Source organism: Benincasa hispida, chromosome 11 (assembly GCF_009727055.1).
Source record: "Benincasa hispida cultivar B227 chromosome 11, ASM972705v1, whole genome shotgun sequence".
NCBI lineage: Eukaryota > Viridiplantae > Streptophyta > Magnoliopsida > Cucurbitales > Cucurbitaceae > Benincasa > Benincasa hispida.
This window is the reverse complement of record NC_052359.1, coordinates 76,731,353-76,757,638: the sequence shown is the minus strand read 5'-3', so window position 1 is coordinate 76,757,638 and position 26,286 is coordinate 76,731,353. Positions and strand designations below refer to the sequence as shown.

The window sequence follows — 26,286 nt, the reverse complement described above, 5'->3', positions numbered from 1 at the left end:
TGATTTGTAGCCCCTGAATCAAGTATCCATGATTTCTTACCATTTATTTTGAGGAGACTTAAGGATTGAGAGGTACCTGATTGAGCAACAGCCCCAAGGGAAGAGACACCAGGGTCACTTTGGCAATTCACCTAAGGTTGTGACTGAGGGGCACTCACAGATTCACTCATAAGAGCCCGACCAGGATTGGGTCTTACATTTGGAGGACGTCTTCGGCCTTTCGATGGTCTACCATGTAACTTCCAGCACTGATCTTTCGTATGTCATGGTTTCTTGCAATGTTCACATCGGGGTCTGTTTCCCACTTTGCTTGTCACTATCAGAACCAGATAATTTCGTACTGAAAGCAGCAGAATCAGTAGCAAATACAGTTGTGATGTTCATACCACTAGTTCTGTCTTCCTTTAGACGAACCTCATAACACACTTCCATAAGAAAAGGTATAGGCCTCTATCCCAGTATACGGCCTCGCGTTGCATCGAACTTGGAGTTCAAACCATCTAGGAAATCATAGACACGGTCAACTTCCTCAATCTTGTAATACTGAACACCTCCAAAAGGACAATCCTAGATAATTTCACGACACAGGTCCATCTCCTGCTAGGTTAAAGACAACTTATTAAAGTATAAAGTGACATCCATCATCCTTATTTGCACTCGTGAGCCTGTTTACACAGAGTGTAAAGACGAGACGCATTCTACCTCTTAGAATATAATTTTTGAACTGCATTCCAGATATCTCGAGCAGTCCCAGCATACAACAACGGTTTCCCTATCTGAGGTTCCATACTATTAATTAGCAATGATCGAAGCAGTGAGTCTTCTCCTTTCCAAATGTGCTTCTGAGAATCCCTTGGCCTAGGTCTTGGTATCTCACTAGTTAGATACCCAAACTTGTGACACTCCTCAAAAGTCATTTAATGGACTGAGATCAGGAGAAATAATTCTAACCATTCAACTTTTCTCCTACAAATAACCCTATGGAATTTCCATAGATCCAGACAAATAGTTTGCAGTAGTTAGAGCAGGGAAAAAGGTTACCGGATTCTCTGGATACATCGGTAGACCGGAAAGAATATCAAAATTCACTATACTAGGATTTAAGTTTGTGGAAGCACCTAAGGCTGCCCCAAGAGTAGCAATTCGTGGCTGAAAACTTGCTTGAACATTAGCCAACTGTTGTTGAACCATTACCGGAGATAAACCAATTGAACCTTGATGTTCATAGCTAGGCAACTCATGATGAGGAAGGCTCAACGACTACAGATAGGTTGCTTGAGGCTGAAAGGAAAAGGAGCTGGGGATTCCCGACGTTGCTAGGGCAGGGGATTTACCTCTGTGGTAGGCAGACGACTCACCAATCTGGACTTCAAGGTGTAGGTTTCAGCTACTGGCAATGAGGTTAGAGGGATAGGCAGCGGCAACTCTCGGTAACAAGGGAGGAACACCAGCGGCATAGTGAAAAAGGGTGGCGGCGCTAGGATTTCCATCAAAGGGTTGCGGCGGCGCTAGAGTTGGACGGATATGCAAGGACTGAAGATACCAATTAACCTCGGCTTGGACAGTAGTAACATCGACTGTATCGGTGGCGACATAATCGACGACAGTGGCGGCGGCAATAGCTTCGGTGGTCAGAGGCCCCATCGGCAGCTGTGGCGGAAGCGGGGCTGGTGCAAAACCAAGATTATCTTACACCGGTTGGCTTTCGCCGATGGCAGCTAGGGTTTCGTCACTACGCTCTAATACCATGTTAAAAGATAGAAAATAGAGAACACTAGGTTTACGTGGAAAACCCTAGAACAGAGAGAAAAACTACGATAGAGTCTCTTTTTATTATTTTTAACACACAATGAAAGTTAAAATAGAAGTCGTATTTATAGGCTCTAGCAAGCCCTAAAATAAAAAAGGAAATAAAGCCAGGGTAAAATAAAATACTAAACTACCCTTGGGGCTATAACTATCAACAAAACCCTTTATTTCCAACACAAAACATTTATTTAGCTTTCTTCCCTACGAACTTCAGAAAAAACATCATTAATAGGTGGAAGAGTAGTTTTCCCAAGTATCCTACCTCTAACCTCATCAAACTCAACATTCAGAGCAAGGAATTTGTAAATACGACCATCTTCTACATTTTTCCTATAATGCTTTTGGTCTTCTATAGACTTCCACTCGTATGTATCAAAGGGATCAAGATCTTGCCAAATCCTTTTTAAGGAATGAAAGTATTGTGTAATGGAGTTACCTCATTGTCATATATCACCCAATTTAAGGTTCAACTCAAATACTTGTGACTGGTTGCCCAAATCATAATACATTTGAGTCACACTATCCCATAATTCCTTGGTTGTAGAGTAGCACATGTGGTTACAGCTGATGTCTTCAACCATGGAATTTACTAGTCAGGTCATAACCATGGAGTTTTTAACGTCCCACCCAGCAAATGAAGGATCATCTAGGCTAAGGGTGGTCTTTTCTCCAGTAATGTAACCAATCTTCCCTTGTCCACGAATATACATCCAAACAATTTGGGACCAACTAAGAAAGTTATCCCCATTATGCCAAATGGTAGCTATTTGGACAGTGGAACTGTTGGCTAAGGTGCGGTCGTCTAAGACTTTAGCAATGGTGGACTTAGTGTCTGACATATTGTTGAAAGAAACACAAACCCAAAGAGAAAAATAGTAGATCTGGAAGGAAAAAACCAGAAAAATTGAAGAGGAAACAGTGGCAAGGGTGGAAGGCGGCAACTGACAGTGGAACATGGCGGTGAGCGGCAGAATGCAACAATGGTGGCTGCAGACTTGACCAGCCGGTAGCAGAAGCTAACCCGAACAAAAAGACCACCTGCAGACAAGCTAAACATGAATGAAGAAGGAAAAGACGCTTCGGCGATCGAAGGCTCCAACGGAGATGTGACGTTTGATGAGGCTCTGAGGGATCGACGACAGCGACAAACAAGAAGGAGCTCGACGGCAGCAGCGGTGGCACAACTAGTTGTTTTTTCAAAAAATTAGGGCTTTTTAGGGTTTCAGTACAATTTCAGTTGTGATAGCATGTGTAAAAAGTTTTTTTTCCTCCTATTTCTCAAAGAAAGAAAGAGTTTATTTTAATTAGAAGAAATACCCATTACAAATAAGGAAAATATAAATACAACAAATATAGACCAAAAAGAATACAATGAAAATATTAACAAGAAAGGAAATAATCAACAGATGATGTTTTACTTTTTTTTTTTTTTTTCATTCTTATTGACTTGATTATTGTTTGATATTTTTGACATTTGGATGTAATGACCATTTAGTATTTATCTTTAAAGTTTTGACATTTTATTAACAATATGTATATATAAACTTATGCTCTCTATATTATTTATTTATGTATCTATCTATTCATTGTGTCTCGCTTCACTTAATGTGGCCTTTTTATTGCCTTCAGGTGTGCCTCGTGCTTTGAAAACAATTATTGCAAGGGTTTGAGTCTTAAAGAAAATAAAAATAATAATAATCAACTAAACCTTAACAATGATGAATATTATAACAATAACCTAACTCAATGTAATGGCCATCACATTCCAAAATCAGAAGTTCACTTCCATGCATGTTCGTTGATGGCAAGATCGAGAGGATAAGAACCATCTTTTCTTCATTTGTTCTCATGCACATAATTGCCGGCATCTTCTATAACCAAATATAAATCTAAAAGTTTTAATACAATTTGGATTTTTTTTTAATAAAGAACCAAATTTTCATTGAGAAAAGATAAAAGAATACAAGAGCATCCAAAAAGTAACTCCACAAAAAGGAGGTACTAATAAAGGGAGGAAATCTAGTTTAGTACAATGAGAACTACGCATAATTACAATACAATTTGGTTTGAGAAATTCTATAGCTGTATTTTTTAAAAATTAATTATCCAATGGGTCAACTCGAGCCCAATTCAAATTTTGATCGAATAAGTTAATCCCATAAGCAATGCCCTCAATTAGGCTATGGGAGGTTGGGCCGATCTTGGGCCTTACCTTTCTCAGTCAGGTCCACCCGACTTGGCCCGATAATGAGGTTTACAAAGAGGTAAAGGACCATGTGAGGGAACTTGGAGACTTTGAGGCAGGGGTTCATCAAATCCCAAAGTGGCCACCTACCTATTATTAAAGAAAAAAAATCCTAGTCTTTCTCAAAAATTGTATGGTGTAGCGTCTGACAATCTGTCCCATTAGAATAGTCTATACTTATAAGTTAACCCAAATACTCTTAAAGAGAATCTCTAAGAGGTTGTTTGGTTGGAGGGTTTTCTACATGGAAATTGGCACATGTATCCAAATCTCATGTTTGTTTCATAGTTTTCAACCATTTTCTTGAGAATAAGTTATGACCAACTATTCCCAGACATCATGATTTACCACCGACAAAGGTTTTCTATTCCCTTCCAAAACTGTGGATTTTCTCATTTCCCTTCTCCATTTGTTTTTCATTTTATATGTAATTTCACTTTGAATATAGGTAATTAATTAATTAATATTAATTTAACAAAAATAATATAAATATTTATTTTAGTAAATGAATAATAATCTATTGAAATATTTACTTAGCTTATTTTTACAATAAAAATTTATTAGATGAATAGAATTATTTTTTACATCAATTATTAATTTATTAGCCAACAATATCTTAAATATATTTAATTAGTAAACTATAATTAGTTAAATTTAGTTAGTATAAAACTTCATTTTTTTCAATAATAATAATTTATTACTTAATTATTTTTTTAATAATCAAGTAATTATTTATTGAAATTAATTTTAATTTGATCATTAATTATGAATATATAGTCATTATTGATTATTTATAATAAGTTAATTATTTATTGTGATTGATTTTTGTTACTTCTTCATTATTAGTATATCATATTTACAAAACACTTTTTAGTATTCTTTATTAATATATCATATTTTTATCTCCTTTTTTTTCACTTTTTATATAGGAAAATTATTTTAAATGACAAAACTATTAAAAATATTTACAATTAATTACAAAATATCACATTCTATCTACAATAGACCGCGATAAATTGTGATATTTTGCTATTATTTGTAAATATTTTGGTCCATTTTCCTATATATGAAAACAACCCTTTTATATAATATATTGTTCATTAAAGTATATTTTCTTATATTATTTAATTAAAATTAAAATCACTAATGTTAAACTTAATTAATTATAAAAATGATTAGGTATTAGATTATAATTAGTATAACGTTCATTAAATGCATTAATTGGTTAACTTTAATTATAAGTTACTCAATCTTCAAATATTTATAATTAAAATTATTATTGATTCATAATTAATTATTTTTTATCGATATATTAAATGTTGTTTATTCTTTAATTTATTAATCTATTACAATTATAATAATATTTTCATGCTTAATTTCACAAATTAAATGCAAGAACAATTTTTTTTTCATAAAATTCTAATAGCACTCCCACGCACAACCAAACGCAGTAAACTTTGATTCCTAGACATCCTATTTTCAGGCATCTATCTTTAATTCTCAGATATGTATAAACCCTTAAACCAAACGATCCCTAAAAGAGAATTTTTTCCTTGGCCAAAGCACTTCCATACATCAATAACTCTACCAAGAAGAATCGTCCTATACCCTTCTCATATAATACTTGATATCTTTACCTAAATGTACTTGAGCACCTATTATTGTGCCACAAGAAGAGCAAGTAAATGGAAAAACTCCAATAGGAAGAGGAAGCCACATCATAAAGTACCAACCTTCTTCTGGAAGATTCGGCTTTCCTCTTTTCATAGCCATTTCTGCACGATGTTCAGAAGTAATCTTCAACAGATGCTCCTGAAATAACATTCATACAGGAAAAAGCATTAAAGCTACAAAACACAATAACGAATAATAGGCCTTTGTGTGTGCTAAAAAACATTATCTTTTCTCTTATTAATCTTAGGAGGAAAGGATTTCTTAAATAGAAAAATTACCCAATTACAAATAAGGAAAGAATAAAATACAGCAAATATAACACAATAAGTATAATATAAAATTTCACAATAAAGGAAATAATCAACACTCCCCCTTAAGTTGGTATGAAGATATCATTCATAGCCAGCTTGTCAATCAACTTGTTGAATTGCCACTTTGGAAGACCTTTAGTTAACACATCTGCAATTTGCTCTACTGTTGAGAGAAAGAGGAAGCATATTATTCCTGCATCAATCTTTTCCTTTATGAAGTGTTTATCAACTTCAATATGTTTGGTCTTATCATGAAGGACTGGATTGTGGGCACTGAAAATTGCTGACTTGTTATTGCAATAGATGCGTATGGGCATTGTCTGAGAGAAATTCAATTCTTCCAGTAGTCTTCTTATCCATATGCCTTCACAAATACCATGGGCTAAAGCCCTAAATTCTGCTTCAGCACTACTTCTTGCAACCACACTTTGTTTTTTACTTCGCCAAGTAACCAGATTTTCTCCAACAAAAGAGCAATACCCCGAAATAAATCTTCGATCAGTCGTGCTTCCTGCCCAATCAGCATCAGTGTAAACCTCAATATTTAGGTGGTCATGCTTCGTGAATAATATACATTTTTCCTGGAGTACCTTTCAAATATCTCAAAATTCTATAAACTGCTTCAAAGTGAACTGACCTAGGAGCATGCATGAGCTGACATACCACACTAACCGTGAAAGCAATGTCAGAACGTGCGTGAGAGAGGTGTATGAGTCTCTCCCTACAAGCCTCTGGTACTTTTCCTTTTCTTTTACTTCTTTTTCAGTTGCAGCAACCAATTTTAAATTTTGCTTGATAGGAGTTTCTGCTATCTTGCAACCAAGTAAACCTTTCTCATTCAGTAGGTCAAGAATATACTTCCTCTGGTTGACAAGAATGCCACTTTTAGACCTAGCAAACTCCATTCCTAGGAAATACTTTAAGGTTCTCAGGTCCTTGATTTGAAAATTATTAGCAAGGTTTTTCTTCATGATATCCAGTCATGTCTCATCATTACCTATAAGAATGATATCATCAACATACACTATCAAAACAACCAACTTACCACTTCCAGTATGTTTATAGAACATAGTATGATCAGCTTGACTTTGACTTAATCCATAGCTTGTGACTGCCTTTCCAAACCATTCAAACCATGCTCTGGAAGATTGTTTAAGCCCATATAATGATTTCTTTAACTTGCACACTATGTTAATCCCGAGATCCACCTCAAAACCAGGTGGCAAGTTCATAAAATCCTCTTCTTCAAAATCCCCATTGAGAAAGGCATTCTTCACATCAAGTTGATAAAGAGACCAATCAAAATTAACTGCCACAGACAACAAGATTCTAATAGAATTAATTATAGCTACTGGAGCAAATGTTTCTTGATAATTAATGCCATAGGTCTGAGTGAACCCCTTGGCAACCAATCTGGCCTTGTACCTATCAATACTACCATCAGTTTTACATTTTACAATGAACACCCATTTGCATTACACCGTCTTCTTATCTTTTGATAGTTCAACTATGTCCCATGTGCAATTTTCTTTCAGTGCATTGTTCTCTTTCATGACTGCTAATTTCCAATTCAAATCATTTAGGGCTTCCTGTATATTCCTTGGAACAAATAGGTTGGTTATTTTGGATGTGAAGGCTTTATGACAGTCGGACAATCTATGGTAAGAAAGATAATTTTTAACGAGATATTTGGTGCATTTACGAGTACCTTTCCTATGTGCAATTGGAATATCAAGATTAGAGACATCAGGTAAAGGATTAGAAGTAGAAGAAGAACTAGGAGAAATAGGAGTAAAGTGTCCAATACCTGGATCTTTAGGATCATTTATCGGAGTATTTGATTGGTCCTGTGATAAGTCAATTGTCTGATCTCGGACTCTTTGAATCAAGTTTCTTCTAGTATAAACCTGAAGTTTAGGATTTCGACTTGTGAAGTCATTTTGTAGTGTTTCTCCTCCTAAAGAAGAACTCTCCATACTTGGTATCGAAGAACTAGAGCTCATAATTGTAGGACCACTGATGTTTGGGAGAGATAAAGTATCCCAAAAATTATCTTCAAGGTTAGATATCTCCCCTTGAAGAAAATTTGGGCCAAACAAAGGTTGATTTTCTAAAAAAGATACATCCATACTCTCTAAATACTTGTGGGTCAAAGGATCAAAACATTTGTAAGCTTTCTTATGAGAGACATAGCCTACGAAAATCTATTTAGTGGCTCGAGGATCAAGCTTAGTTCGAGAAAGAGGAGAAGAATGGACATAAGCAGTACACCCAAACAATTTAATTGGTAAATCAGAAGACAGTCGGTTATTAGGAAAAAAAACTCATTGAAGTGATTTAGAGGAGTTCTAAAATTCAAAACCTTATCGGCATTCGATTGATCAGATATGCAACTGGAAGAACGGCATCACCCTACAAATATTTTGGAACATTCATAGGGCACAAGCAACTTCAAGTAAGTGTCTATTCTTTCGCTTAGCAATGCCATTCTGCTGAGGCATGTTACGACACGTAGCTTGATGAAAAATGCCCTTATCTTGCAAAAAATTTGTTAATTGTTCATTAAAATATTCAATGTTGTTATCAGAGTGAAGAAATTCAAATTTTAGTTTGAAATCGAGTCTCTATCATATTGTAAAACCGAACAAAAACCTCTTTTACCTCTGACTTTTTTGTTAACAAATAAAGTCAAGTTAAACGAGTGTGGTCATCTATAAAGGTAACAAAACTAATGCTTACCACTATGAGTTAAGACTTTAGACGGACCCCAAACATCAGTATGAATTAAGGAAAAAGGTGATGACGCCTTGTACGATTTAGGCAAATAGGTGAATCGATGATATTTCGCAAAAATGCAACTTTCACATTGAAAAACTGAACAATCAAATCCTTTAAATAAATCGGGAAACAGATACTTAAAATAAAAGAAATTTGGATGCCCTAATCTACGATGCCAAAGCATGATAGTTTCTTTAATAGAAGGAGAACAAATACTACTCAAGCCCTAAACTTTTTTATGACTAGCAGAAACTTCATCAAAGTAATAAAGACCATCAATCATCCTAGCACGTCCAATCGTTCCCCTCCAAGTCCTGATCCTAAAAGGTACAATGAGTTTCACAAAAGATAACACAACAGTCAGCATCCTTAGAGAGTTTACTAACAGACAACAAGTTACAAGCTAATTTTGGAACATGGAGAACATAATATAAGTTTTGTAGTCAAAGAAATAGTTCCTTTTCCTGCAATAGAGGTGAAGCTACCATCAGCAATGCGAATTTTTTCATTGCAATACACAGGAGAATAATTCAAATAAACAAGAGGAACTGATCATATGATCAGAAGCTCCAGAGTCTATAATCCACGGAGATGAATTAAGGCAAGAGAGAGCTTGAGGACAAGTACCTGATTGTGCCAAGGAAACACTAGGATTACTAGATGATGAATGTTCTTTAGCAGCTTCAGAATTTGATCAATTTACTCTTTATTAAACCGGTTGGAGTCAACAACTTTAGCATTGGAAGCATGTTGCTTAGAACTTTCCCAATTCGCAGGTTTTCCATGAAGTTTCCAACAAGTTTCATGCGTATGTCGAAGTTTATTGCAATGGTCGCACCAGACACGAGGCTTTTCATGTGGCTTATTGGATTGATTAGAAGCCTTCATTGCAGTATTTTCAGTCACCAACGCAAAACATTCAACTGAATCAATAGGTTTTTTGCAAATCATAACATTCCTGCGATTTTCTTCCCTGCGAACTTTAGAAAAAAATATCATTAATAATTGGAAGAGTAGTTTTTCCAAGTATTCTACCTCTAACTTCATCGAACTCAACATTGAGGCAGGCAAGGAATTTGTAAATACGATCATCTTCAACAGTTTTCCTATAGTGCTTTTGGTCCTCTGTAGACTTTCACTCATACGTATCAAAGAGGTCAAGGTCTTGCCAAATCCTTTTTAAGAAGTGAAAGTATTGTGTAATGGAGTTAGTTCCTTGTCGTATATCACCCAATTTCAAGTTCAACTCAAATACTTGTGACTGGTTGTCCAAATCAGAATACATCTAAGTTACACTATCCCATAATTCCTTGGCAATAGAGTAACACATGTAGTTACAACCAATGTCTTCAACCATGGAATTGACAAGCCAAGTCATAACCATGGAGTTTTCAACATCCCATCAGCAAATGAAGGGTCATCTGGACTAGGAATGGTTTTCTCTCATGTGATGTAACCAATCTTCCCTTGTCCACGAATATACATCCGAACACTTTGGGACCAACGAAGAAAATTATCCCCATTAAGTCGAATGGTAGTTATTTGGACAGTGGAACTGATTGAATGGACACGATTGTCGCAAACTCGAGTGATGGGTGCCTTAGTGTCCAACATATCATTGAAGAAACGGAAACCCAAAATATAAAATCAGTAGATCTGGAGGAGGAAAAAACAAAGGCTTAAACGAACCAACAACTAGGAAAATTATAGCTGATGGACAGCGGCAATCGGCAGACTGAAAAATCGCAGTCACAGTCGGCGGCGCTTAGTGACTGCCTTAGTGACTGAGCAGTGGAAATGACGATCGGCGGTGCAGACACGATCGGACGACAGACTGAGAAATCACGACCAAAAAACGTGACTTAAACAACGTTTGAAGATACAAAACGTTCGTGACTTTCAGTCGGACGTCTGGCGACAGAGCTTCAAGTGGCCAACGGCGGCGGCGGGCAGCGACAGAAGGTAGAGTTTTTTTTCTTTTAGGTTTTCAAAAAAAAAATTAGGGTTTTTTTGGGTTTTTAGGGTTTCAAAAATTTTGATGCTCTGATACCATGCTAAAAAACATTATTTTTTCTCTTATTAATCTTAGGAGGAAAGGGTTTCTTAAATAGAAGAAATACCTAATTACAAATAAGGAAAGAATAAAATACAGCAAATATAATACAATAAATACAATATAAAATTTCACAATAAAGGAAATAATCAACCGTGTGTATAACAGTGTCATGCAATATCAATACAAACAAAGGAGTCCAAAGAAGATATCCATGGCTCTCACAATGGGTAATTAGGAACGATTCTGATGTGAGGTACTACGGAGGATTTGAATAATCTCTTCTCATCACATTTTTTAGTTTCATCTTCCCCCAAATTACCTCCCCTTTTATAACGATAATTATAGAAACTTCCTTTTTTTCTTTGGATAAGAAATGTTTTATTGATGAGATGAAATTATAAAAAAGGGGAGGGGTCCCATCCAAAGGAAAAATTAGAAAAAGTTTTCCAGCTACAAGAGAAGAGATTGTATCAAAAAAGGTGGGTGCTAATTTACACCATGTGAGAGCTAAAAAAAAGTTAGATAATCAAGAACATTGTTGAAGCATCGGTCATTGTCCTTAAAAGATTCAAAAACTATGTTCTTCCATAGAAACCATAAAAAGGCTCTAGAAAAGTTGAGCTAAATGGTCTTTTTCTCCCTCCTTGAATGGGTAACTGACAAATATCTGGGCAATCAGAATGAATGGATCTCCAGGCAATGCAAGGGACCAGCCAAAAGTTGAACAAATCATACCTCCAGCAGGTTGAGGAAAGGCAATCATAGAAAATATTGTGGATCCCAATAGTCAGTTCTAACAAATCCGATAGTGGTGGAATAGGAAATCAGTATTTGATGGTGGTTTTTCTTATGGCAGGACTGTCAACATACATGAACTTGATGTAGGGACTTCTTTGTAACCTGCCCATTAATAGCTAGTTAAACTTTACAGTCATTTGCCGGAGGGAATAGTCCTTGTGTTTTAAGTTGTTAGCTAGTTAGGGCATGTTTGTTGCTCTTCAAAACGAAGAATACTTTCTAACGTGCATTAATGCTTAAGAAATTTTTTGGTAAGATTGATGCTTAAGAAGTAAACAATCAGTCTTACTTAAGAGTATCCTATTGCTCATATGATCCAAGATGAACTTCATTCAGAAATGAAAATCTTGAAGGCAAGTTTCATTCAAGAAGAAGGCAATTGAGGAAGGCTAGTAGTTAGTTACTACACTAGAATGGTTCTTCAGTTCTGTCATGCTATGGGTTATTATGTTTCCATTCTGTTAGGTTAGTTACTCAAGGGTCGGTTTCCTTATAGTTGTTAGGCTAGTTGAACAACCAACTGCCTTAATTTGTTTGAATTGGGGAGCATTTATTTTCTCTAAATAGTCCTAGATATAATATTGGTTTAGTTTTGATTTGATCTATTTTAAGTTCTCCTTGTTTTTCATTTGTATCCTTGTATTTGAAGCATTAAACTCTTTTTATTTCATCAATGAAAAGATCTATTTCCTTAAAAAAAAAAAAAAAGAAAAGAAAGAAAAAGAAAAAACAACAACAACAACCAACTGCCAATGTTTTGAGTCATCTCTTCCAACAAGAAAAATAAAAATGCTCTCTCCTCTCTCCTCTCTCCCCTTCCCTCCCTCCAGCACCCCATTCTGACCTAACTCTCTGCCCTCTCCCCATCTCCGACCAAGCTTTGCCTATTCCCACCAATCTCAGCCCTCATCTGCAACCCTCGGCTCACCAAACTCTCATGGCCCATCCATCGACCCTCCCTTCCAAGCCTAACTTAGCCGTCGAAGTTATTAGCTGTAAAATCAAGGATAGCCACTTCTGTGCCCTCATCCAAGCTGGTTCAGTAATCATAGAAGATGTGGAAGCCTAAAAGCAAATTTCCTTGTCAAAATCGCAGCTACTTTGGTTTGTGGAGAACATCTCGACCCTTTCGAAACTTCCAACATCTAGCTTCTTAGTCAAAAGCGGGCAAGATGCTCCTGGTGTAACCAAGAATTCTAAAATCAGAGTCTATTCAAACTGGTTTTTAAGATGTGTAGTGTGGCCTGCAGTTGGAGGACGATTCTTCATTCATGTTCCATTAGGAACTCTTAAGTCAGGTTGGCATTCCTTCCTTATCTTGTTAAATGATGCTTTGTCCCTCTTTGAAGCTGAACAGGTGACAAAAAACCCCCGCTCAGTCCCAAACTCCTATGCAGACATAGTAAGGGGAAGAATGGTTAAGTCTATTTTTTCAGAAAAACAGAGTCCCCTGCTCCCTCAGAACACCAAAAAAAAAAAAAGCAAAACTAATTTTTGGGTTCAAAAACATCAGGATGTCCTCAAAGAAGATTTCAATAAATTGTGGGTAGTCAGCCGTTTTTGTGAATTCAATGAATGGAAGGAAGTTTCAGAGGTATTAAGACAATAGTCTAAGTCTAAAATTTTCATCAATCCTCTTTCAGCTGAATCAGTCCTATTAAAGCTGGAAAAGGGGAATTTGGAAGATTTGATTAAGCATCCAGATGTGTGGCAAAAAATAGGACATCTTCACCTAAAGCTTGAAAGGTGGAACACCAAATTACACAGCCGACCAAGGGTAGTTAAAGGATATGGAGGTTGGATTTTAATTAAAAATCTACCATTAGAATTTTGGTGCAAGCAAATATTTGAAGCAATTGGTGCTTATTTTGGTGGATTAGATGCAATAGCCATAGAAACTTTAAACCTTTTAAATGTGGCAGAAGCTAGAATTCAGGTTAAGAAAAATTTATGTGGGTTTATACCAGCAACTCTAGAAATCGCAGATGAAAACAGGGGAAGCATCTTCCTTCATTTTGGTGATATTGAATTCCTAAAGCCTCCAAAGAAGGCCAAGAGGTTTTTTAATGAAAAGAATCTCTTAAATCCGGTAGACAAAGTGCTAGATTTAATCAAGTATTGATAGATGAAGGATTATGTGATTAAAATGAGGCTGAGCAATGGTCCTTCCTCAAGACAGCAGTCAATCACTTGAACTTCTCCAAAAATCCCCTGTTTTCAAAGGAAATTTTGTCCCAAACGGCGATGAAAGGTGTTAAACAACCGGAAAAGGAGAGTCAAGAAACTTCCCCATCAAAAAAGTTTACTCCAGTGACTTTTCAGATAGATGGAAGAGAAGTCAGCCTGTCGGAAGCTAATAAAGGTGAAGATCAATCTGGAATTTCCCCTAACCGGTTTAGTGTGAACAAAAAGAAAGAGAAAGAAGAGGAATCATTAAGAGGAGAGAAGGAGTATCATTTATTGAGGAGAGAACCTCTAGAAAATCCAACTCATTCCAAAGGAAGTCCAATGGTTTCTACATTACCAATGGCCCCCTTAATCTCCTCTCTCGGAATCCCAACGGCCTCCACTTCAAATTTATCTTTCGAGGAAGTCCAACAGTCTATTTCATTAAAGCAAGGAGATTTTTTATTAATGGACAACCAAAAAGTCCATCTGAAAGCCGCAGCCCCTCCGTGTGGTGATATTTTGGCTTCCAAGTAGTCATTTGATTTTCCCGCCCATACAGAAGGTCAATCATCACATTCTGCCACTCCCTTTCACACCTACGAATCATTGAGAAAATATTCATTAGGTGGCTTTTCCTCATCCCCTCCCTTACCTGGAATTAATCCAAAAAATACAAGCAAGGTTTCCATCTTAAAACCTTTTCGAAAACACTTCATAAGAAAGAAAACTTCCTTCCAAAACAGCTGGACTTCTCTGTTGAATGCAGACATTTTAGAGAACTGTTGCATCAAGGTACAATTACCTTCCGACACCTCTTCCAGGTCAGTATCTTATCCCTCTCATCCCTGCTCCTCCTTTCAAGATTTCAAAGTCTGAGACTCACAAGTAGCCTTTATAAGAGGCTTATCTGACCCCTCGATGGAATTTTTTAAAGGCTATGACTCAGATGAAGACTCCCTGCTCAGTATTAGTAGTGAGGAGAATGGCAGCCTAGTCCATGACTTCCTCCAAGAAGAAGAGTACCTTGATTATGAGCAGCAACAAGACTTGCACTGTTTGTTCCAACCTGAAGAAAATCTCAACACAGTTAGTTTCATCAACTCTTGCATTAAGCCCATCGAAAAAGGAGATATTCCCAGCAACCTAATGAACAACCTGATTTCATTGGTAGAGGATTGTGGATTGATTTTGGGTTAATTACAAGAACTCAACATGAAAATCATTTCATGGAATACTAGAGGTTTGAATGATGCCTCCAAAAGATTGGCAGTAAGAAGAAGTGTCAGAAAAATCAATCCGGATTTGGTCATGATCCAAGAAACCAAGAAAAAGTCTTTTGACATCAAATTCATAAAAGAAATTTGGAGTTCCAAAGATATAGGGTGGGAGTATATGGAAGCACAAGGTCATTCAAGAGGCTTGTTAACCATGTGGGATGAAAGCAAGATCACTGTGACAGAAGTTCTTAAGGGAGGCTATTCATTATCAATTAAATGCATTACATTATGCAAGAAGACAGCTTAGGTCACAAATGTTTATGGCCCTATGAATTACAAAGAAAGAAATCATATTTGGCCGGAATTATATTCACTTTCAGGGTATTGTTGCGAGTCAGTACATGGGAGGAGATTTCAACATCACTGGAAGGATTCAAGAAAGAAATCCAACAGGGAGATTAACAAAAGGGATGAAGAAGTTTAATAAATTTATTGATTCAGCAAAATTATTGGAAATCCCCCTTGGAAATGGCCAATTTACTTGGTCAAGAGAAGGTCCTCCAGCTTCTTCTTCACTTCTTGATAGATTTCTGGTATCAAATACTTGGGATGATATCTTTGCAAATACTAGAGTAGTAAGATTGGCAAGAACATGTTCAGACCATTTTCCAATACTTCTTGAAGCCGGATCGTTTGAATGGGGGCCATCTCCCTTCAGATTTTGTAACAGTTGGTTATCCATAGTAGAAAGCTGTAAAATTGTTAAAGACACTTTGTCAATGGATGTTCAGCAAGGTTAGGTTGGATTTGTCATCTCTATGAAGTTAAGAAAAGTTAAAACAGCCCTTAAAGCTTGGCATGTAGATTTTGAGACAGCAAAAAAATCAAATGAGGAAGTGTTGTTAAGAAAATTAGAGGAAATTGATCAACAAGTAGAAGCTCATGGTTTAACAGATTCAAACAAAAGTTTGAGAAATGTGTTGATGGCTGAACTTTTTTCCCATTATAGAACAGACGAAAGAAATCTAAGACAAAAAAGCAAGCTGAATTGGCTAAGTTTAGGGGATGAAAATACAAAATTCTTCCATAAATTTCTGGATGCAAAAAAAAAAGGAATCTGATTTCTGAGCTCATAAATGATCAAGGAGTAGCAACCAATTCTTTCAAAGAGATTGAAGACCTCATCTTAGATTTCTACTCCATTTTATATACCAAGTTTCCAGGTCAAAGAACAGTACCTCTCAACCTGAAATGGTCCAAAGTTTCTACTGTTGATAATGCAAAGCTGACAGCAAGGTTCTCTTTGGTAGAGATCAAATCTGCCCTAAATCTGTTAGGTAAAAACAAGGCCCCTGGACTGGATGGTTTTACAGCTAAATTCCTTCTCAAATTTTGGGATTTCTTCAAGGATAAATACCTAGAACTTTTTGAAGACTTCTACAATAATGGAAAGTTAAATTCATGTATAAAAGAAAACTTCATCAGCCTTATTAAGAAGAAAAATGATGCTACTCGGGTATGTGATTTCAGGCCAATAAGCCTAACTACTTTGTCTTACAAATTAGTAGCTAAAGTGTTAGCAGAAAGGCTGAAAAAAGTAATGCCAAGTATAATAGAGGCTTCTAAAGTGCTTTTATCGAAGGAAGACAAATTTTAAACCCAATTCTTATTGCAAATGAAGTGGTTGAAGACTACCGTTCCAAGGGGAAAAAAGGGTGGATTCTAAAACTTGGTTTAGAAAAGGCCTTTGACCGGGTTGATTGGGAGTTTCTTGAAAAAATTCTGGTTGAGAAGAATTTTGACTCAAGATGGATTATGTGGATGATGGGTTGTATTTCTAACACAAAATTCTCAATCTTCATAAATGGAAGACCTTGTGGCAGAATTCAAGCTTCAAGAGGAATAAGGCAAGGTGACCCTCTTTTTCCTTTCTTATTTCTACTAGTCAGTGAAGTTTTAAATGCATTACTATCCCAATTTCAAGAAAAAGGCAAGTTTGAAGGTTTTATTGTTGGCAAAGACAGAATCCATGTTTCTATTTTACAATTTGCGGATGATACTCTAATTTTCTGCCAAGATGACAAAGAAAAACTCAGCAACCTAAAGAAAATACTTGAATTATTTGAGTGGTGTTCGGGGTTGTGGGAAAAATCAGCTTTATGTGGCATCAATATAGACCATTTCAAGTTACAATCAGAAGCAGCCCTCCTAAATTGCAAGGCTGTCTGCCTCCCATTTATGTACCTTGGCCTTCCTCTAGGGGGATACCCTAAACAATTAGCTTTTTGGCAACCAGTGATTGACAAAGTCCAAAGCAAACTGGACAAATGGAAGAGATACAACCTCTCAAGAGGAGGTCGCGCCACCCTATGTAAGTCAGTTCTTTCTCATATACCAACTTACTATATGTCACTTTTTCAGATGTGAGAAAAGGTGATTCAAACTCTAGAAAGAACATTGAGGGATTTTTTTTGGGAAGGGCATTCCGGAAGCAAAATAAATCATCTGGTTAAATGGAGCATAGCTTCACGGTCCCAAGAAGATTGTGGTCTCGACATTGGGTGTTTGAAACTCAGAAATCAAGGCCTTCTAGCAAAATGGGGGTGGAGGTTTTTCTTTGAGGACAACTCACTTTGGAGGAAAGTAATTATAAGCATTCATGGAAGAAGTAAGTTTGGTTGGCATACCAATGGTAAATTTTCCACCAGCCTTAGAAGCCCATGGATTAATATTTCAATATTTTGGTTAAAAGTGGATTCCTTGGCAGCCTTCAAGGTTGGTAACGGTGAAAGGATAAGCTTTTGGAGAGATCCTTGGTTGGATTTGGTTCCTCTAAAAATCTCATTCCCTAATCTTTTCTCTATCTCCACCAAACCCGAAGGTTCATTACAAGATTATTGGGATGAGATTTCAACATCTTGGACTTTTCATTTTAGCAGACTGTTAAAGGATGAAGAGGCAGAAAACTTCCAGCTACTTGACTGGAAAACTCAATCACTGTAAACTTAATTCGATTCCTGATAAAAGACGGTGGTCTTTAGAACCAAGTGGGTTTTTCTCAGTCAAGTCTCTTGTAAAGCATCTATCCTTCTCCCCAATTGGTCAGCTACTAGAATCAGCCTTATGGAAATCTAAGAGCCCTAGAAGGGTGAATATTCTGATTTGGATCTTGCTGAATGGCTCTCTTAACAGCGCAGATATCCTCCAAAGGAAGTTACCTACTCACTATATTTCTCCACAGGTTTGCACTCTTTGTTGGGTAAACTCAGAATCTCTCTTGCATTTGTTTTTCCAGTGTGTTTTTGCAGAAAATTGTTGGACATCTCTCTTCAAGTGCTTTAATGTTAGCTGGATTCTTGATAATGATTTTAAAGCTAATGTGCTTCAATTCTTGATCAGGCCACGTTTGAAGAAGAAGCCAAGACTACTTTGGACCAACGCAGTTAAAGCTTTATTATCAGAAATTTGGTTTGAAAGAAATCAAAGAGTATTTCAAGACAAAGCTTCCTCTAGTTCCGTTAAATTTGATATCACCCATATCAACACCTCCTCCTGGTGCTCGCTTTCTAAAGCTTTTCAAGACTTCTCTTTACAAGACAAAAACCTCAATTGGAAAGCCTTTATTTTCCCGCTCTCTTGATTTTGTAACAGCATAGTGATGGTTATTATTTTCAGTTTAACTTTCAGATTATCATTCGGTTGTAAGCCTTGTCATTTGCAAGGTTCTCTTCATTTTGTACATAGCTTTGGATTCTAGTCTTTCTTGGAGATGATGAGAATGCTAGGGAGGTGTCAACCTAGTTGAGATGTCCTGGTGCATTTGCTGATCCGTTTTTGTGCTTTTTAGTGTGCTTGATTGTTTTGCACTTTATGTTTGTTTCCTTCTTTTCACTTGTAACATCTTTCATTATCTTAATAAAGTGGATTGTTTCTGGTTCAAAAAAACAACCAACTGCCTTAACCAATGAAATTTCTTCTTTAAGTTCTGTATAAATGAGCTAGTTGAAATCAAAATGGGCGTGTGATATTGTTCTCGAATTATAGTACACAACCCTAGTTCACCTTTTTGTACATTTATACACTCAATACAAGACATTTGTTTCTCAAGAAAGTAAATAAATGGGGACCACGGTGGCAGTGATGACATACAGCTCTATTGATGGGTGTGGTGTTGCTATTCTACATTCTAAAGAAAAGTCATGAATGGAAGTTTTATGAAGGTAGAAAATCACATACTTTAATAGTACTTGGGTCATAACGTTCTGAAAAGATATCTGATCGCTCAACAGGAAGTCCATCTGCACCCACGGAGTCTCTGGGAAAGAAAATATATTTAGTTTCCATTATCAATTTGAACTGTAATAACTCAAAAACAAATGAAGAACCATCACCTTTGGCTACGAATAATATTTTGGGTAGCAAGTTCCTGTCAGGAGGGAAAAAAAACTAATTAAAGTGTTTGAAAAACTAACAATTTATTTAAATAGATAAGAAACAGTGTCTTGCATATCAATAAAATTACAAACGGAGAGCTAAAGAATCTAAAGAAGAAATAAAATAAATATATAATTCTCTCCAATAAGACCCTTCACAATGGTCGTAATAACACCTACGAATTTACGTGGATGGGCAAGAAAATGGTCCTCCTCCCTCTCGGTAAGAATGAAAACAACATAAGGGTATCTTCTAATCTTAAAAGACAACTCTTTTTCCTGACAAATGGTAAAGGTTTCATACAAAAGATGAAAGAATGATAACCATCCGTAGCTTTCATAGTTATGTAGGATACTTTTGATACCCCCAACCCTTCCAATCTAGATCCTCGAATTTCCAAGCTTTTAAAAGACTTTCCTACTCTAATAAAAGAACCTAAATCTCTCCCTCCCCTTCGCAATATACAACGTCACATAGATCTTATTCCTGGAAGTTCACTACCAAATCTACCCCACTACAGAATGAGCCCAAAAGAGTATGCAGCCTTACATGAACAAATCCAAACTCTTTTAGAAAAAGGCCATATAGAACCAAGCCTTAGTCCATGCACCTTCCCCGCCCTTCTAGCTCCAAAAAAAGACGGATCTTGGAGACTATGTGTTGATAGCCGGGCCATTAATAAAATTACAATCAAATATAGGTTCCCTATACCCCATTTATTTGAACTATTGGACCAACTACGAGGAGCTACACTTTTTTCTAAGATAGGTCTTAGGAGTGGATATCACAAAATCGAATTCGGCCGAGAGACGAGTGAAAAACAGCTTTTAGGACCAACGAAGGCCTTTTTGAATGGCTAGTTATGTCTTTCGGTCTTTCCAATGCACCTAGCACATTTATGAGACTTATGAATCAAACTTTGTTACCTTTTCTAAATAAATTTGTTGTCGTTTACTTTGATGACATTCTAATTTATAGTCCTAATTATGAGGCACATTTAGAACACCTGCATTCTGTTTTTACTGTTTTAAAGGAACATGTCATATATACCAACTTTAAAAAAATGCTCTTTTCTTCCAACTGAATTGTACTTCCTACGCTTCTTAATAAGTTCACAAGGTATTCGAGTAGATCCTAGGAAAATCCAAGCTATTGTTGATTGGCCACAACCTAAATCAATCAAAGAAATTCAAAGCTTCCTAGGATTCATCCTTTTATCGAAGGTCCATCAGAAATTTCAGTACACTTGCAGCCCCATTAATTGCTTGTTTAAAAACTAATGAGCCTTTTACTTGGACTGATGATCAAACAAAAAAAATTCTACATTAAAAGAAATTCTTAGTTCCACCAGTTTTAGGATTTCCAAACTTTCATAAACCTTTTGAAGTCTCAGTAGATGCATCAGGGATGGATAGGTGCTGTTTCTTTTAAAAAAAGAAACAATCCATTGATATAAGAGAATAGCGAGCAAAAGCCCAAAGTACAATAGAGTTATACAATGAGTGAAATAACAACCGAATACCAAACAGATCAGCTAGCGCACCCGGACGTCTCAACTAGGTTGACATCCCCTTAGCACCTTCATCACATCCAAAAACAAACTAAGACTAGCTATAAATATAAGAATAGCACAAAGCATTACACTCCCCAAGAAGAACAAACATGGGCAAAAACAGAAACAAACAGTCTGAAAAACAAAGAAAACTGCCGGCTACCGAAGAGGCTAAAAACCATCACTCGAAAGGGAGGCAAACACTCTCCAATTGAGATTGAATTCTGATAAACTATAGCTATTAAAATGCTTGGAGAGGATACACCAAGAAGAAGCAAGCCGACGGGCTGATTCGAATCGATCTTGGCAACCAAGAGCCTTATCATGAAATACCCTTTGATTTCTTTCAAACCAAAGGTTTGTCAAAAGAGCCTTGACCGCATTAATCCACAATATACGGCTGGATTTGTGGAGATTTATACCAACTAAAAACTGCAGCAAGTTACCCCTAAAATCATTGCTTATAACCCATGAAAAATTGAAGAAGGACAGCAACTTCTCCCAACACCAAGCTGAATAGGAACACGCAAAGAAAAGGTGGAGGGAATCTTCAGACGAATGTAGGCACAAAGGGCATATTGAAGGAGAAATATAGCTGGTTGCCAACTTTCTTTGCAAAACCGAAGCTACATTCAGCTGACCAAAAAGCATTATCCAGACTAAAATATTGATCCTTCGCGGGCTGCAAGTCTTCCACAGGGTCGAGTAAAGAGATTTGTCCAATGGGGAGGAGGGGGAAAGGTGTATTTTAAGGGAATTAACCGTGAAGAGACCCGAGGCTGAAATTGACCACTCCCTTTTATCAACATCCTCTGAAATTTTCCTTGTTGCAATAACCCCAAGCTGCTCTTGAAAAGAAATGATCTCCTCATCTTTAAACAAACGACGAAAGGTGATTGACCAAGCGGCCAATCTGTTGTCCCAATGGTCAACAACCAAACCATTTGGAAACAAGGTGATTCTGAAGAGACATGGAAATAAGGTACTGAAGGGGGTCACTCCTTCCCAATCTAACCAAAATGCAATTCTGCTGCCATTTCCAAGTTTGAAAGTGGCCAAGACTTCGAAATACTGATCCACGGGCTTTTCAAACTTCTGCCCCCTTTACCTGCCGTGTGCCAATTAAAAGGATCCGAGCCATGAATGCTTCTAATAACTTGACCCCAAAGAGAGCCTTCCTCTTTGAAAAATCTCCAACCCCTTTTAGCAAGTAGTGCTAAATTCATAGTTTTGAATCCACCAAGGCCGAGGCCTCCATTTGTCAAAGGTTTTTGCACCAAAGCCCACTTCACCAAGTGATTTAACTTGCTGCCATTGTGTCCTTCCCAAAAGAAATTCCTTGTAATCCTTTCCAATTTTGATGCAACTCCATCCGACAATAGAATATGGACATAAAATGCGTTGGGAGGTTAGACAATACTGACTTGCATAATGTGACTCTACCTCCTCTTGATAGGTTGAAACGTTTCCATTTGTCCAATTTAGCTTGAAAATTGTCCAAAACTGGTTGCCAAAAAGACAGATTTTTCGGGTACCCACCTAAAGGCAGCCCAAGGTATAGGATTGGATGATGATCAGCCTTACAATTTAATGAAGCAGCAGTGGAAATCAACTCATTTTCATCCACATTTATACCATAAAGGGCTGATTTATCCCAATTTACTTTCTGCCCTGAACACCATTCGAAAAACTCCACCGTTTGCTTTAGTTTTGCAAGCATGTTGCTGTCATATTTACAAAATAATAGCGTATCATCTGCAAATTGAAGGATGGAAATTTGAATTTTATCTTTGCCAACCACAAAACCTTCATAAAGACCGGCTTGAATAATCTTGTTCACCAAAGAACTTAAAACTTCACTTACAAGAAGGAAAAGGAAAGGTGAGAGGGGATCACCTTGCCTAATATCTCTTGTGGCAGCCACCCTTCCCCTTGGTTTACCATTAATGAAGACGGAAAACATTGGATTTTTAACGCAGCCCATAATCCAATCTATCCATTTCTGACCAAAATTTTTGCTTCTCAACACCTTTTCTAGGAATTACCAATCAACACGATCGAAGGCCTTTTCCAAGTCAAGCTTGAGAATCCACCCCTTCTTCTTTTTCACTCTATATTCCTCCACAGCTTTGTTAGCAATAAGAATGGGGTCTAATAATTGCCTTCCTTCAATAAAGGCACTTTGGGAAGAAGCTATAATGCTAGGCATAACCAATTTTATTCTTTTAGCCAGCAACTTTGCAACAACCTTATATAAGACAGTAGTTAAACTAATTGACCTGAAATCACTAACCTTGACTGCTATTTTCTTCTTTTGAATAAGACAGATGAAGTTTTCTTTTATACACGCATTAAGCTTACCATTCTTATATAAATCTTCAAAGGTGGATTGCAGATTGTCCTTGATCAAGTGCCAAAATTTCAACAGAAACTCCACAGTGAATCCATCGGGTCCAGGTGCTTTGCATTTTCCAAGTTTCCTTACAGCTGCCTTAATTTCTTCGGGTGAGAACTTGGCTTGTAGGCTTGAATTCTGATTTGAATTGATACATGGCCAATCTAGGTTCAAAGGAATATGCCTTAAACCCGGGGATTTAAGGAAAATGTTGCTGTAAAAATTTAGGATTAATCGTTCAACCTCTCGAAAAGAAGTCGTCGGCACCCCTTGATCGTCTATTAATTCAAAAATAAAGTTTCTTCTCTTCTTTGCAGCTAAGTATTTATGAAAAAAACTTGTATTTTCATATCCCAGCTTGAGCCAATTCAACTTACTTTTCTGAATTAGATTTACTTCCTCCAGTCTATAAAGAGACATTAAATCTGACTTCAAAGTGGATCTAAGTGCCAATTCACTACTAGAAAGGGTAGAGCAATCGGCAAGAGCATCCCATTTTCCAATTTCTTTTAACAGCCCCTCTTCTTTCCTTCTTTGATCTTCTTGGAATTTCGAATGCCACTCCTTTACTGCTGTCTTTACCTTTTTCAGCTTCTGATTAAGGGCAAAACCAGCCAACCTTGAACATTACTGCTTGACCAAACTGTTTCAATAAGTTTGACACACTCCTTATTGAGCAGCCAGTTGTTACAAAATCTAAAAGGGAAAGGACCCCAGCTGAAAGACCCTGCTTCTAGCAAAATTAGAAAGTGATCTGAGAAGGATCTGACTTGCCTATTAGCTCTAGAATTTTCAAACAGCTCATCCCAAGTTTTAGAGATGAAAAAGCGATCTAATAGAGATCTTGAAGCTGAAACACCTTCCCTAGACCAACCGGACCTCCAAAAGATTGGCTTGGTCTATGAAGTTGTTAAATTTCCTCATTCCTTTAGTACTTCTGCCCATAGGAAATCTTTCATGCTCCCATCTTGTAATATCCATTTCATGCGCCAAAAATTTGGTTGCAGCCTCAACGACCAACCGTTAATCCAGAATGAGACGAAAATTCGTGACTATAGATTTTAGATGAGCTGGAAGGTCACACGGGATGGCTGTAGAGATGGAGCCAACAACCATGGCTTCTGAAGAGCTATCCTCCTCTGTCTGAAACAGGGGATTTAAATCAGGTACAATTGGAGCTTCTTTTCTTGTCTCTTCTGAAAATCCTTCAGATCTAACCCAATCCCCTTCTTCACTACTCACACTGAAGGGAGAATTAAGGAAGACATCCCCTTTATCTGTTGAAAAATCACCCGGGTTGGAGCTTGGAGAACCTCTCAGAAAAGTATACTTTGAATTAGGTAGAGAAAAAACAGAGTGTTCAAAAAGAGGAGGGAGAGGAGGAGGGGGGCTGACTTGAAACTTTGAGGCTGACCTTGAATTGAAGTGCAATGAGCTTCTAATAAATCCGGGTTTCAAACAGCCACTGATTTGGCTTTAAGACTTGATTTCTTGATTGAATCTTTCACAAGCTTTCTTTTGATGAAATGCTTTGGGAAGGATTTAAAGAGGCAGAGGGGATACTTTGCTTTGTGTTGTCGTTTAGCCCCTGATTTGCTAGGCCTTGGCACTGATTTACAGCAGGGAGGGAGATGTTACGCGGAGGAGGAGACTGAATTTTTTAAGGAGAACTCAGGAACCGGCAGAGGCAGGGGAGCCAGATTTTTAGTGGAAACAGGGGAAGGAGGCTTAATCGGGTTGGAGCAGGGGAGAATTGTAACGGACTTGGTTGACGATTGGACTTCTTTGGTGATTGGGAAAAGCAAAGCTGCCTGCCGCAAATTAAAATTTAACATAGGTACTTCCGCATCACAAATTAAAATTTAACATAGGTACTTCCGCGTCACAAAGTCCTAAGGATTTATCACCTTCTTGAGTAAGCGGCTGTTCAACTTCAAAAGGCAAGAAGCCGGCTACACAATCATTTTCTCCCTTCTCTCTCTTCTTAAAAACCCGAGGCGCCTTTTCAGCTTTGTCATTAAAGGGTTGTGACTGTTCAACTTCTTTCACAAGAGACCCTTTACTTGCAAGAGGTTGTTCGACTTCTTCGGCTAAAATGGAGGAAGGGGTGGTTGGAGTTCCCGTGAATCTTCCCAGTGAATGAGGAGAATGTGGCTTTTCAACTTCCTCCGCAAAACTTGCAGCTCTTTGCAGGGAACTCTTTTTTGAGATTGGATTCGGGTTTCTTGAGAAATTAGGCTTGGAATGAGAGGAGACAAGGAAGGTCCAATCCGAAATATCTAAATTGAAATTGACTCCTTCATCTTTAATAACTTCATTCAACCGAACAAGGTCAATTGAATTAGAAAAATCCTTAAAGAATAAATTCCCCACAGACTTGGATGGAGCTTCTAAACAATCAATATCTCCAAAATTTAAATAAAAATTCCCACGATTTGTATCCTTCATTTCGATTGTAGCCGGCATGAACCCACAGAGGTTTCTTCTAACTTGAATTTTGGCTTCTAAACAATTTGTTAGGTTGAGAGTTTCTGAAGCAATTGATTCCAAACTCCCAAAATAAGCACCTATGACTTCAAACGTATTTCTTCCCCAATAATCCAGTGGAAGGTTCTTGATTGATAACCATCCTCCGAAACCTTTCATTACTGAGGTTCTTCCATGCCTTGTCGGATTCCATTTTTCGAACAACAAGTGAAACGGACCAAACATTTGCCATTTGCCCGGGTTTGAAATCAGAGCATTCAAATCACCATTACTGACTTTAATTAAAGTTTTATCTGCAAACAGGGAATTAATAGTAACACTGGATTTGAAGGCCTCACTCAACACTTTTGAAATTTCCTTC

General features: G+C 37.2%; 1 protein-coding gene across 3 annotated transcripts in view; it reads right to left on the bottom strand.

Annotated features, from left to right (window-relative positions):
* The window catches only part of LOC120092051, an 84,743-nt gene that overhangs the window by 52,499 nt on the left and 5,958 nt on the right, over nt 1-26,286 (bottom strand). The window contains exons 2-6 of one of the 3 annotated variants that reach the window (XM_039050246.1): nt 19,449-19,483; nt 19,294-19,372; nt 15,720-15,808; nt 14,864-14,906; nt 5,788-5,866 (exon numbers count right to left, since the gene is read on the bottom strand). In XM_039050246.1, coding sequence (XP_038906174.1) covers nt 5,788-5,866; nt 14,864-14,906; nt 15,720-15,808; nt 19,294-19,372; nt 19,449-19,483 — 325 coding nt within the window. Of the gene's footprint in view, nt 1-5,787; nt 5,867-14,863; nt 14,907-15,598; nt 15,809-19,293; nt 19,373-19,448; nt 19,484-26,286 lie in introns of all 3 variants that reach the window. The other 2 variants (XM_039050244.1, XM_039050247.1) reach the window with 2 other exon arrangements.